This window comes from Cetorhinus maximus, chromosome 4, assembly GCF_964194155.1.
Source record: "Cetorhinus maximus chromosome 4, sCetMax3.hap1.1, whole genome shotgun sequence".
NCBI lineage: Eukaryota > Metazoa > Chordata > Chondrichthyes > Lamniformes > Cetorhinidae > Cetorhinus > Cetorhinus maximus.
Window position 1 is genome coordinate 72,796,354 of NC_135882.1, and position 12,201 is coordinate 72,808,554.

The window sequence follows — 12,201 nt, forward strand, 5'->3', positions numbered from 1 at the left end:
CGACTCTTTCCTCCAGCCTTACTCCTTCCCCCTCCCGACTCATTCAGACATCCTTACTTCTTCCTCCACGCTTATTCCCCTCTCTGCACTCCTCCCTCCCTCTGGACTCCCTCCATTCTCCGTACTCCTTCATTCCTCCGAACTCCTTCCCTTACACCTTCCACCCCCCTTACACCCACCACCTCAGTTTCCGTATTCTCTTCCGTTATGCCCTCCTCCCCCCATACTCTCTCCCCCAACCTTGCCCCTCCCAATCTCACCCCCCTGATACCTTCGTTCCCCTCCTCCCAACCTCACCTCACCAAACACCTCTTCCTCTCCCAGTCGATCCTAAACCTTCCTCTCCCACCTCCCGGCACATTTTCCTCTCCCAAACACAGCTGGACCTTCCTCTCAACCCCCTCGACCATCATCCAGTGTGAGCAGACCCTCATTAGTGACTTACCACCTTCAGTAGCCATGTCCATGAGAATCCACCCAATATACCATGGAAGTTCCTCCAGCTGACGGGCTCCAGCGTCTTCTGCTTCTCAGGTGTCCGCGATGTGAACAAGGCCCTGGCAGTAAGTTGCGACTTCTGCACTTCACACTCGTCAAGCCTTGTTCTGCACCGGCGTGCAAGCACACTGACGTGGGCAGATGATCCAGCCGGGGGGGTGGGGGGGAGGATTCCAGCGGGCCGGCCTTATATTGATATGCAGGTGGGTTACAATGAGTTTCCTGATGTCTGATGGCGGGAGACGCAGCCTGCCATCGATGGGCTGAGCGGACGATCACAAACTAGTTTCACAACGTCGTGAAACTGATTTCTGGCCTTCTTGCCGTAATGTCCGCTCACGCCGCCGAACACGCCCAACACCAGCGGTCACAGAAAGTTCCGCCCTGGGTCTGCAGCAGGTGGTAAGAGAACCAACAAGAGGGAAAAATATTCTAACTTCATTGTCACCAACCTGCCTGCCGTAGATGCATCTGTCCAAGAAAGCATCGGTAGGAGTGACCACCGCACAGTCGTTATGGAGATGATGTCCCGTCTTCACATTGAGGATACCCTCCATCGTGTTGTTTGGCACTAAAACTATGCTAAATGAAATAGATTTTGAACAGATGTAGCAACTCAAGACTGGGCAACCATGAGGCACTGTGGGCCATCAGCAGCAGCAGAATTGTATTTGACTACAATCTGTAACCTCATGGCCTGGCATATGCCCCCACGCTACCATTACCAACAAGCCAGGGGATCAACCATGTTCAATGAAGAGTGCAGGAGGGCATGCCAGGAGCTGCACCAGGCATACCTAAAAATGAAGTGTCAACCTGTTGAAGCTACAACACTGCATCTTGATATTATATGGAGTGAATTGAATTGGCTGAAGACAGCCATTGTCAATGGCAAGGACCGCAGGAGGAAGTCAAGGTGCATCATCCATTCGGCACTTATGGCTGAAGATGGCTTCAAACACTTCTGCCTTGTCCTTTGCACTGTTGTGTTGGATTCCATGGTTGAGAATAAGGATATTCATGGAGCTGCCTCCTCCTCTTGTTTGTTTAATTGAGGACTCCCTGGACCACTCCCTCCCACTGTACATCACTGTGCTGCCACCTCTGGTAGGCCAGTGAAACAGGACATAGCCATGGGTGGTGGTGGAGTCTGTGACTCCAAAAATTCCCAGATATTAGTGAGGAGGACTTTGCAGAATCAACTCTTGTAGTGCCTGGTGCCTAGGTCAGTGCTGGGTGGTCTGTCAGGGTTTATTCTTATTACACTTTTTCATAGGGCTTCATATAATTGAGCAGCTTGCTAGGTCATTTCAGAGGGCTGTGAAGAGTCAACTACATTCCTGTGGGTCTTGAGTCACATATAGACCAGACTAGGGTAAGGGAAGCATATTTCCTTCCTTAAAGGACATTTGTAAGCCAAGTTGGTTTTTATGGCAATCCAGTAATTTCATGGTCACTATTATTGATGCTGTTTTTTTATTCCAGGCTTATTTAATTAACTGAATTTGCAGCCCCCTTGCCATTAGTCCAGACCTCTCAATTACTAGACCAATAACATAACCACTATGCTATCATACCTGCTTTTATACATTTAACTGACCAGGAAAACAAATAAAAGTCTATTATAATGCCGTTCATTGTTCATTGTGTTTCGATTAATTGTACCATACCTTACTTTTAGCTATGTAATTAATATTTGTTGAAAGACAGAAGAAATACTTGCATTTATATTGCGCTTTTCATGATCACCAGGCATCCCAAAGTGCTCTACAGCCAATTAAGTACCTTTGAAGTGTAGTCAATGTTGTTGAAGCATTGGGAATGTTTTGAAAATGTAGGAAATATTGGAGAAATGTTTTTCCCTGTTGAGAGCATAATGTTGGGAAAGCTTGTTCTTGGGACTCCATAAGTTGCATTTATGACTGAGATATTATTTGAGCAGATCTACAGTATACTGAATGAGAAAGCTGAGAAATTAGTGAAAGGACACCCTCTTCACAATCATATCAAAGTTTTTATGAACTGCTAACTCTTAAATCATTTTGACCTCCACAGAAACAAATTTCTTATCTTCTCCACTATCTTTTCTCATTTTTACATCCTCTGTCTTTCCTCAGTTCTTGGTCTCTCTCACTGTAATTAATTGTTGCAGCCCTTACTCTGTCTCCATAGCCTCCCCCATTTTCCTTCTTGTTTTTCCAGATTTCTCATCTTGCATCTTAATTATTTAAGCCCTTCAATCTTTCAATTGCTTTCATTTTTCCAAACTTTTCCCAGCATCTCAGTGGTAGTTTCCATTGTTATTCTTATGCTGCTTCCCAGATTTATATAAGAACAATTTGTTCTCTATTGAACAATGCAGACTCAGTGTCGGGCTTTATGATCTGAGACTTACATAATGTTACCTGCGACCTATTGTGTTTGATTATATTTGGTGCCACAACATAATTTATAAAACTGCATTTGAACTGGTTATTAGCAGGCTGGGAAAGCCATTTTGGTGGAATTATATTGCTTCTTTAATTTATATTTTGCTTTTTCAAATGCACTTTTCTTTCCTATATGGCTTTCAAGCCTTTCACAGTATTTGGCACGGCATTTGATCATATCAAACATTCCTTTTTGACATAACTTTTGAAAGGAAACCTGTAATGTAATCCTTATCAAATTACTGCTGGAACAGAAATTCACAAGTTTACTATCTTTTCTAGATGTAAGGTTACGGAGGCATGAATGTAAATAGAATAACACTAGGTACTCACAGATTATTGTGTTACTTCACTATAATTACTTCTTAGAGTTATGATAGTCTCAAATTCCAGACCTTATGTTACTTTTTTACTAAATGTCAATGACTCTGGTATACTAATGAATTATGAGAACACATTTGGCCCTAATTATATGAAGTGTCATCTTGCAACCAATTTGTTGTAAATACTATATCAGCATGTACAAATTTTGTTATGCAAGAACATGAACTAGTTTATTAAGTAACAAATCACAGAAAAAACATTGCTGGAAAAGGTTTGTGTACAATAACATTGAACTGACAATAGCAAATATATGACAATAAACTTTCATTGGTGGAATTGGAACACTTACAGCAATTGCTTCAAATCTACAATTTACAGATATGATTTGACCTATGAATCCGTTCCAAATAATTAAAGTACCAATTAAAGCTATTACTTGGGGCATATAGAAAATTAAACTAAGCTGATACTTTCTGTTTTAAAATCCTTGTTCTCTACACACCTTAGAAATCATAATTTAAACACTACAAGTCAGCAATGCTGCAATCACATTTGCGAGCTCAGTAGTGTATTTTATGAGTGAAGTATTCTCTCCTCACACTTTATAGCAGCAGACATAGAAAAGGAGGAACTGAGGGATGAGAGATTAGATTATTCTTTCGAGTGGGCATGATCTTCTTTTAGGCCAGATAATAGATTCAGTTTGCGATCTGTGCTAGGAAAGGTATAGGTCAGGAATCTCCATCCTGGCTCCTCAGTCAGTAGCATAAACTACTCGTTGCTATTTCTGATAGTCATAAATTCCAGTTTTGGAGTCCAGGAGGGAGGGGATATAGTTTCTAAAAATGGAATGGTAGTGGATAGGCTTTTTTGGACTCCACCAATTTTCTGAGGAAGTATTTCTCAGGATAGTCAAAGAATGTGCAAACAGAGGAATTTCAAGAAAGCCTTTCTGCAGCCACTCTGTCAGGTTAGGAAGGCTTGACATTTACCTTCCATAAATTTGTAATTGTCATGCATGGAGTTAAGGGGATCAAAATGAATAGGTTAGCACCCACCACAATTGTATAGCCTGCCAGCACTCATTGTGTAGATACATACACTAACAAGTGAAGAGGGCACTCAGTAGAGTACATACTTCCACCACACTGTGTTAACTCAATGTTATTACAATTACGCAGCACTTCCTTGAGGCATTTCCAAGCCTTGGTTGATGCTCTGAAACTACAAAGCTGAATAAAGAAATCTTTTTATTAGGAGCTCCCATCTCACTGAGGAGTCTTCAATCCAATCCACATCCAGAAACCTGCTCTGAAAGCTCTGCTCACACTTTGACAACTCTAACAAATTCTGCCACAGCAGTGGAGACAATTCAATTTGCCCTATCTCCCAACGCTAATGGATCCTTCAAAAAGATTCAGGAGCCGGATCCGCACCTTTACCAAAGCTAAGCAGTTCTTCCTTGGGCCATATTTTATCTGTGTACCAAGTTTCATTGAAATCTGTCCATTAGTTTTTGAGATATATTGTTTACAGTCTAACAAACAGGGTCAAAAACATTACCTCCGCCTACCTTCAGTGGCAGAGATAATAATAGCAAGTGTCTCTAGCACTCTTGGTTGGTGAAGAGGAGAGAAAATTGCTGACAAAATACAACTTTTTTTCCGATTACATCTGCCTCTTGTATTTTTGATTTTTCTTTTCCCCTTTGTGACAGGTAACTAGAGAAAGTGGTCCTCCTCACATGAAGAGCTTTGTTACCCGTGTTGCAGTTGGAGAATTTACAGCAGAAGGAGAAGGAAACAGTAAAAAACTTTCTAAAAAACGAGCAGCAATAACTGTCCTCCAAGAGCTGAAGAAACTTCCTCCCCTCCCAGTGATAGAAAAACCTAAAACTCATTATAAAAAGCGACCCAAATCTATACTGAAGGTAAGTGTATAATTGATAGTCCTGCAGTAAATTATGCTTTTGTTGAATTAGTGGACACTTTTTCTTAAACTTGAGTGTAACTTACCTTTGTTTCTTTCTACATGTTTTTCTGTGTGGCTCAGGGTCTGAGGTGAATATTATAATATTGAAGGAAAGTATTGATGGTCAATGTGAACTTCCTGTCATTTTTTTTCTATGCTAAATTTATCTGCCTGCACTTATAAGGGAAACTGCCTTTGCAAAGATGTGATGCTATAATTACGTTCTCCCACTTGTGGTGGTATTGTAGTTTCTCAGTTTTGCGCTTCTCAGCTTCTTAGTCTTTACAACAGAGAAACGTTGATTCTCCAGCCAGTTCTGCTTCTCAAATTGCTGTAAGTTTTCCTACTTAACTACAAATGATGTAGAATTACATATATAGGAATTACAACATAGCAATCAGCCATTTGATTCAAACAGTGCTTGTTGATATTTATCCTCCACACCAGCAATAGGCCTTGGCCCATGTACCTTTCAACCATCCTATTCTTAAAAATTAACATGGGGCGGAATCATCCCAGATTTGCACTAAGTGCGGGAGCGAGTGGAAAAAAGGACGTTTTACCCGTTGGACACAATGGAGGGTTTTCAGCCTGTATCGCCCCATTTCCATCTCATTCATTATGCATTCCCGGGATCACACCGCGTCGCTGGCAGGGCATCCTCTGATTCATCCATCCCACTGGGTGGTAAACTGGGTGCCATATTTAAAGGCTGCCCCTGCAAAGAGCTAGCACTCTTCAAGGGATGGGAAGCTGCTTGGAACTGTTGAGCGACGCCTCCCTGAAGCGCCTACAGGACTCAGTGGATGCCCACCGCGATGTGCCCCATCCCCATTCTGGGCGAAGGTCAGCAAGCAAGGACACCAATCCAGCACAGGAGGTGGTGGTCAGCACCAATGCCCTGCAAAAGAGGACAGCCATCCAGTGCAGGAAGAGGATGAATGGGCTCATCCATTCCGCCAGAGTAAGTCACTCATCTCATCACTCTCAACTCACGAACCCATCACAGATCCACAGGGATCTCACATCTCAAGAGACAACACCACGAACTCTCACACACACACCCTCACATCTCCATCAGGCTCATACCCTCTAGAGCTCACATCCTCATCCAGTTCAGGGCTCCGCTATCCACACAAACATTCCATGCAGTGCCATGCGTCCTGCTCACACTGTCTCCATCTACTTTCCTGCAGGCGAAGCTGGCTCACAACAGCAGGGAGAGGTCCCAGACTGAGGGTTGAATAGCTCACATTAGGCCCCTCACTTCGAGGAGTGTGCCATCATGCTGACTGGTGAAAATGTGGACCATACCTAAGTCGACGGTGAGGTCGGTGGTGAAAACTCACATGAGGATCCTGCACCACATCGTCCCTCTCTCAGTGCAACTGTGAGTGCTGTCTCTCCTGTTTTTGACTCTGCTGCCATGCACTAATCATTTCTGCTTTGATTCACAGGGAGTCTGCCAAACGACCAACACCCTCAGCCAGGCAGTCCTTCAGCTCTATCCAGGTCCGCACCTCCAGAAAGAGGACACCTCCTCCATTGAAGAGCTGGATTTAAGCAGCCCAGAAGACCCGTCACAGCGCTTACCCACAACCTCCACCAGCGCAGAGACACACACCTCAGTGGGTTCACAATCAGGTGGTCACCACATGAATGCGTGTCCGCAGTAGGGGGAGGCAGGTTCAGCTGAGCTCCCTGGCACTTGGAGCACTGCTGGGGTAAAGGCTTCTTTGAGGTCTGAGACTGATGACGAGCCTCTGGATTTGGCCTTCCAACTCATTGTGAAGAGTCAACAGAAGGCCGGGGAACATCATACAGAGCTGTTGGAAGCCCTCAACAGATTGGCATGTGACTTGGAGGAATGCGCCCGCCTGCTTTGATGAAGTGATGCCCACATGTGCATGTATGGAGGTCTCCATGGGAAGGATAGCGGATGCCATGGAGACCCTGGTCCAGCAGAGCGCAGAGATGCACGCAGATCTGCACTCCAATGCAGCAGCCATCGGTGAGTTCCTGCAGTGGCAATGTGAGAGGGGAATGGGGCACTGCAACGTCCCTCCAGGTGCTCCTTCCCCTCAAGGAGTCAGGCTGGGACCCTCAGGCACACGAAGGGAGGAAGAGCGGCCCCTGGGTCATCCATTCAGGAATCTCAGAGGCTGTCCTTGCCCTCTGAGTCCCCTTTGCCTGTGACCCCCTCAACCTCATCCTCTGTCATCGTTGAGGACGCAGCTGGCCCATAGGAGGACAGCTAAAGTCTCCAGAGGACCCACGCCTAAGTCATCAGAGATAAGAGGGCCTACCATTGCACAAGCTGTCTCCACCCCTCCTGCGGATGTCAGGGCTGCACATAGAAGAAATGGTAGGCCTAGAAAAGTCAAGAATTTCTGATCACAAGCGGTTGCATGGGTGAACACATTTTGTCACTTCATAATCTGAAAATATATTCACTTTCACTGAATAATGTGTAACGCTGTCTTTCAGCTTCATTGACAGGCTTCGTAAGTCCTCCCCCTTCATCCCCACCGACCCAACTAACAGTTCAGCTGCATGCAGCCGGCCCACTATTGATGGGTGAAGCGGATGGTTGCAACCTGGTTTCATGACAGTGTGAAACCAACTTTTGGCCTTCCCACCATATTGTCTGCTCACGCACGCATTTATGCTAACGCCAATGGGGATGGAAAGTTCTGGCCATGGTTTCTGCTTCCATTGCAAAATTGACATGGTTTCTGCTTCCAACTGACAGGCCTGTAATTGCTGGATTTATCTTTACAGCCTATTTTTGACAAGGGTGTATCATTTGTTCCAATTCTCAAGGAGGATTGGAAGGTTATGACCAGTACCTCCAGAATTAACACTCTTAATTCCCTCGATATCCCTGGGAAACAGCCGAGGGAGTTCATAACAACTTTTAAGTACAACCAGCCTTTCTAATAACTCTTTTACAATTTTTAACCCACCCAGTGTCTCAACAGCCTCCGCTTATGATATTGGCAACATCTTCTTCCTTGGTAAAGATGGATGCAATGTACTCATTTAGTATTTCAGCCATGACCGCCCTCTCCATAGATCCTCTTTTTGGTCCATAATTGGCCTAACCACTTTTCTGACTACCTTTTCACTTTTTATATGCATATAGATGACTGTTGGATTTTCTTTTTATGTAACCCGCCAGTCTCTTTTCATAACTCTTTTTGTCTCTCTTATTTCCTATTTCACTTCCCCTCTGAACTTTCTATATTCAGCCAGGTTCTCACATTTATTATCGACTTGACATCTGTCATACACAGGCATTTTCTGCCTTACCTTACCCTCTATCTCTTTAGTCCTCCAGGGAGCTCTGGCTTTGGTTGTCCTACCTTTCCCCTCTTAGGAATGTACATCAACTGTAGCTATATCTCATCTTTAAAGGCAGCCCATTGCTCCGAAAAGTTTTACTTTGAATGTAATATTTTTCTGCTAAAAACTGTGTCTTTTTAAGCTGAAGTTGGGATCATGGGATATTAAACAAGAATGGCTAATCTTTGTCCTCCCTAACCCATCAATTGTAAGGTCAATGTTGTCAAGCATTCTGGAACCCTGTCTGAAATTAGCTAGCCCAATAAAGACCAGAAATCAAGCAAAGAACATTTAATTTCCTGACAGTTATGAGCTGCTTTCAGTAACAAGCATTCGGAGACTTGCCAAAGTCACTCCTGAAATTAATTATGTATATAATTCTTTTCTCCACTAACGCATGCACACTTAATTGTGTATCTTCCATTTATGAAGTGTTTCTGTTACAGACGGGTCCAGAATATGGACAGGGTATGAATCCCATCAGTCGATTGGCCCAGATACAACAGGCAAAGAAGGAGAAAGAACCAGAATATCTTCTGTTATCTGAAAAAGGTCTGCCACGTCGCAGGGAGTTTGTAATGCAGGTATGTGGAAATATCAGTGCGCATGTTTCTTAGTTTATAGAATTAACATCATTTATCATTAGAATTGTTAAAAAATAAACTCTACAGCCACAATTTTTTAAACACAGTATTATGAAAATACAGACTGTTTTAAAGAACTCTTTCAGCTTTTACATATAAACACATGAAAGAGTGATAAGAAAATATCATGTGATCCAACTTGTCCCATTCAGACACAGTGGAGCCTACATGCGCCATCATGCAAACTCTCATATGCAATCATGTGAAAAGGCAAAAGAATGATGGAAAACCTTATGCCACCCCTGCGCAACTACTTTTTTGAAGACCTGTAAGAATTCAAACACATCGGGTGAATCGTCCAAGATTTGTACTAACGTGTGGTAACGGGCAGGAAAAAGAACGTTTTACCTGTCGGCCATAATGGCGGCTTTTCACACTGTACCGTCCAATCCCGCCTCTTTCATCATGCATTCCCAGGAAACACGCCATATCTTGGTGGGCGGCCTCCAATTCATCCGCCATGCCATCACCTCGCCACTTCCTCACGCCAGGCACCATATTTAAAGTGCAGTCGCGTGCACACCTCTCAGTGCTTCCAGCCCAGGACTGCTGCACAGAAGACATGGCTCTGAAAGGCAAGAAGACTGCAGTCCCCCAATTCAGTGACGCATCCCTGGAATGCCTTTTAGATGCCATGCAGGCCTGCCATGATGTCCTCTACCCCTGCTCTGGGTGAAGGTCAGTAAGCAAGGTGACAAGCCCAGCATGGGAGGCACTAGCAGCAATGGTCAGCACGAACACATTGCAAAAAAGGACAGCCACCCAGTGTCAAAAGAGGATGAACGATCTTCTCCATTCCATTTTATCACTCTCAATTCACACGCTTACAAACCCATCGCACATCCACAGGGCCCTCACTCACTGCCAGTTCAAGGGATATCACCATTCACTCTCTCACACACACCTTCATTGTCCTCATCCTGTCCATGGGACCACTCATGACCCATGCATGCCAGGCATACCTATCGCCTGGCCTGGCAGGCGTCAAGCTTACACTCTCGCCATCTCTATTCGTGCAGGACAAGCTGGCACACAATGACAGGAAGAGGTCGTAGACTGGTAGAGGAATGCCTGAAATCAAGGTCCTCACGAAGGTTGAAAATAGAGTCATCCAGCTGGCCAGCGAAGATCTGGACCATTCCTGTGCTGACAGTGAGGTCGGCGATGCTCTACCAAGTGAGGATCCAGCAGTGCAACATCCATCAGCCAACCATGTTGTCAGTGATGTGTCCTGTTTCACAGGCCACAGCCCATGCACTAAGTACCTCTCCTTGCTTTCGCAGGGACATCTGGGAAACAGCCGAGGGAGTGCATAACCCAGGTCTTCAACTCAAGCCCCAAAGACACCTCAGAAGAGGAATCTGCTGAAACCGTCATTGAAGACCCATCACAGAGCTCACCTACACCCTCCACCAGTGCAGAGACACACACCTCAGTGGGACCAAGCTTTAGAGTAGCTTTGGGGTCACAAGCTGGTGAGCACATCACAGTGTCTGATCCACAGCAGGCGGCGGCAGGGAATTCCCAGACTTCTGGCACACGGAGGACTGCTGGAGACCAGAAATCTGCTGAGTCTGAGTCAGATGATGAGCCTCTGGACTCAGTCATGTCACAGTTGCTGGAGCTGCAAAGGCACACTCAGGAACATCAGGAAGGGTTGTCCACTGCACCCCTCAGATTGCAAGGCACGATGGAGGTGTCCATCCGCCTTCAGTCTGAGGTGATAACAGCAGCATGCCAGTACACCGAGGTCAACACTGGTAGGATGGCGACCGCCATGGAGACTTTGGTCCAGTGCATTGGTCCTGCACTGCTGTGCGGGCTGAACTCCATCACTGATGCTATAGTTGGCCCCCAACAGTGTCAACACGAAAGGGGTGCAGGGCAGCTCAATCTCACTCCAGCTTCCCCTTCTCCTCAAGGAGTCAGCCAGGGGCCCTCGCGCACTCAGCGGGAGGAGAATCAGCATGTATACATCCTGGGGCCATCCACCCTGGTGACTCCGGGAGTGTCTGGCCCATCTGAATCCTCTCTTCCTGTGACCACAGCAGCTCCTGCTCCACAGGGGAAGGAGGATGTCACTGCCACACTGTAGGACCCCGAAAGCAGGCCAGGGACCCCCCAGGCCTCGGACCTCCAGAGGTCGCCCGCCAAGGTCATGACAGGGAGTAGCAGTCAGCAGGCTGCCTCCACCTATACTGTGGATGTCGGGGGAGCACCAAGACGTAGCAGCAGAGTTAGGAAGGTTAAGAAGATGTAATTGCACAGCTTGGACATGGGTGTTAATCACTGTTATGGCACAGTGGGTGGTAAATGCTGAGCTGCTCGAATCCCAGAGGGAAACTTAAAACAGCTGCCACAACTGTTTTTGCAATTTGTAGTTTTATTTCGAGATGCGTGCCTTGAATTCAGTAATAATAAGACCACCGAGTCTTAGAGGTTTTTATAAAACTAAATTGAACATTTATTAATAAAGGAAATTATTTTAAGCACATACATAGGGCTACAAATTACTACTATAACTCCTAGCTCCCCTAATTAACCTGACTCCAGGCTACACCCCCATTAAGGAAACATTAAAAACAAAATAGATTTTATTTAGTTCCTATAGGTTCCTGTAGGCAGCAGCTTGGTAAATAGAGGCTGAAGGCTTTTCATACTTATTTGATCTTAGAATGCCTTCCTCTTACACATAGCACTCTCTCCTTTATACATATTTTTCCCTTTGAAGCAAATTTCATTGTTTCAATATGTCTTTGGACTTTACCTTTCTAATAGTAAAAATCTTTCATAGCGCCAATTTTATCAGTAAGCTTTGGGAACAATAAACACATTGTTTGGCTTCTTCTGGCTAAGTGTAACATTTCATCCTCTCTTTTGAAATTCAAACTACTCTGACTTATCTAAAAATGCAAATTTTCCTTTACGCCTCACATTCTAAAACTTCAGCCATGTTTACATTTAGCATTTCAAACCTAGCTTCTCTCCTG

General features: G+C 44.9%; 1 protein-coding gene across 4 annotated transcripts in view; it reads left to right on the forward strand.

Annotated features, from left to right (window-relative positions):
• stau2 (staufen double-stranded RNA binding protein 2) overlaps positions 1 to 12,201 on the forward strand; it is a 500,403-nt gene that overhangs the window by 253,942 nt on the left and 234,260 nt on the right. For 3 of the 4 annotated variants that reach the window (XM_078540321.1, XM_078540322.1, XM_078540324.1), the window contains exons 8-9: positions 4,969 to 5,181; positions 9,014 to 9,151. In XM_078540321.1, the coding sequence (XP_078396447.1) occupies positions 4,969 to 5,181; positions 9,014 to 9,151 (351 nt within the window). The remainder of the gene's footprint in view (positions 1 to 4,968; positions 5,182 to 9,013; positions 9,152 to 12,201) is intronic. The other variant, XM_078540323.1, reaches the window with a different exon arrangement.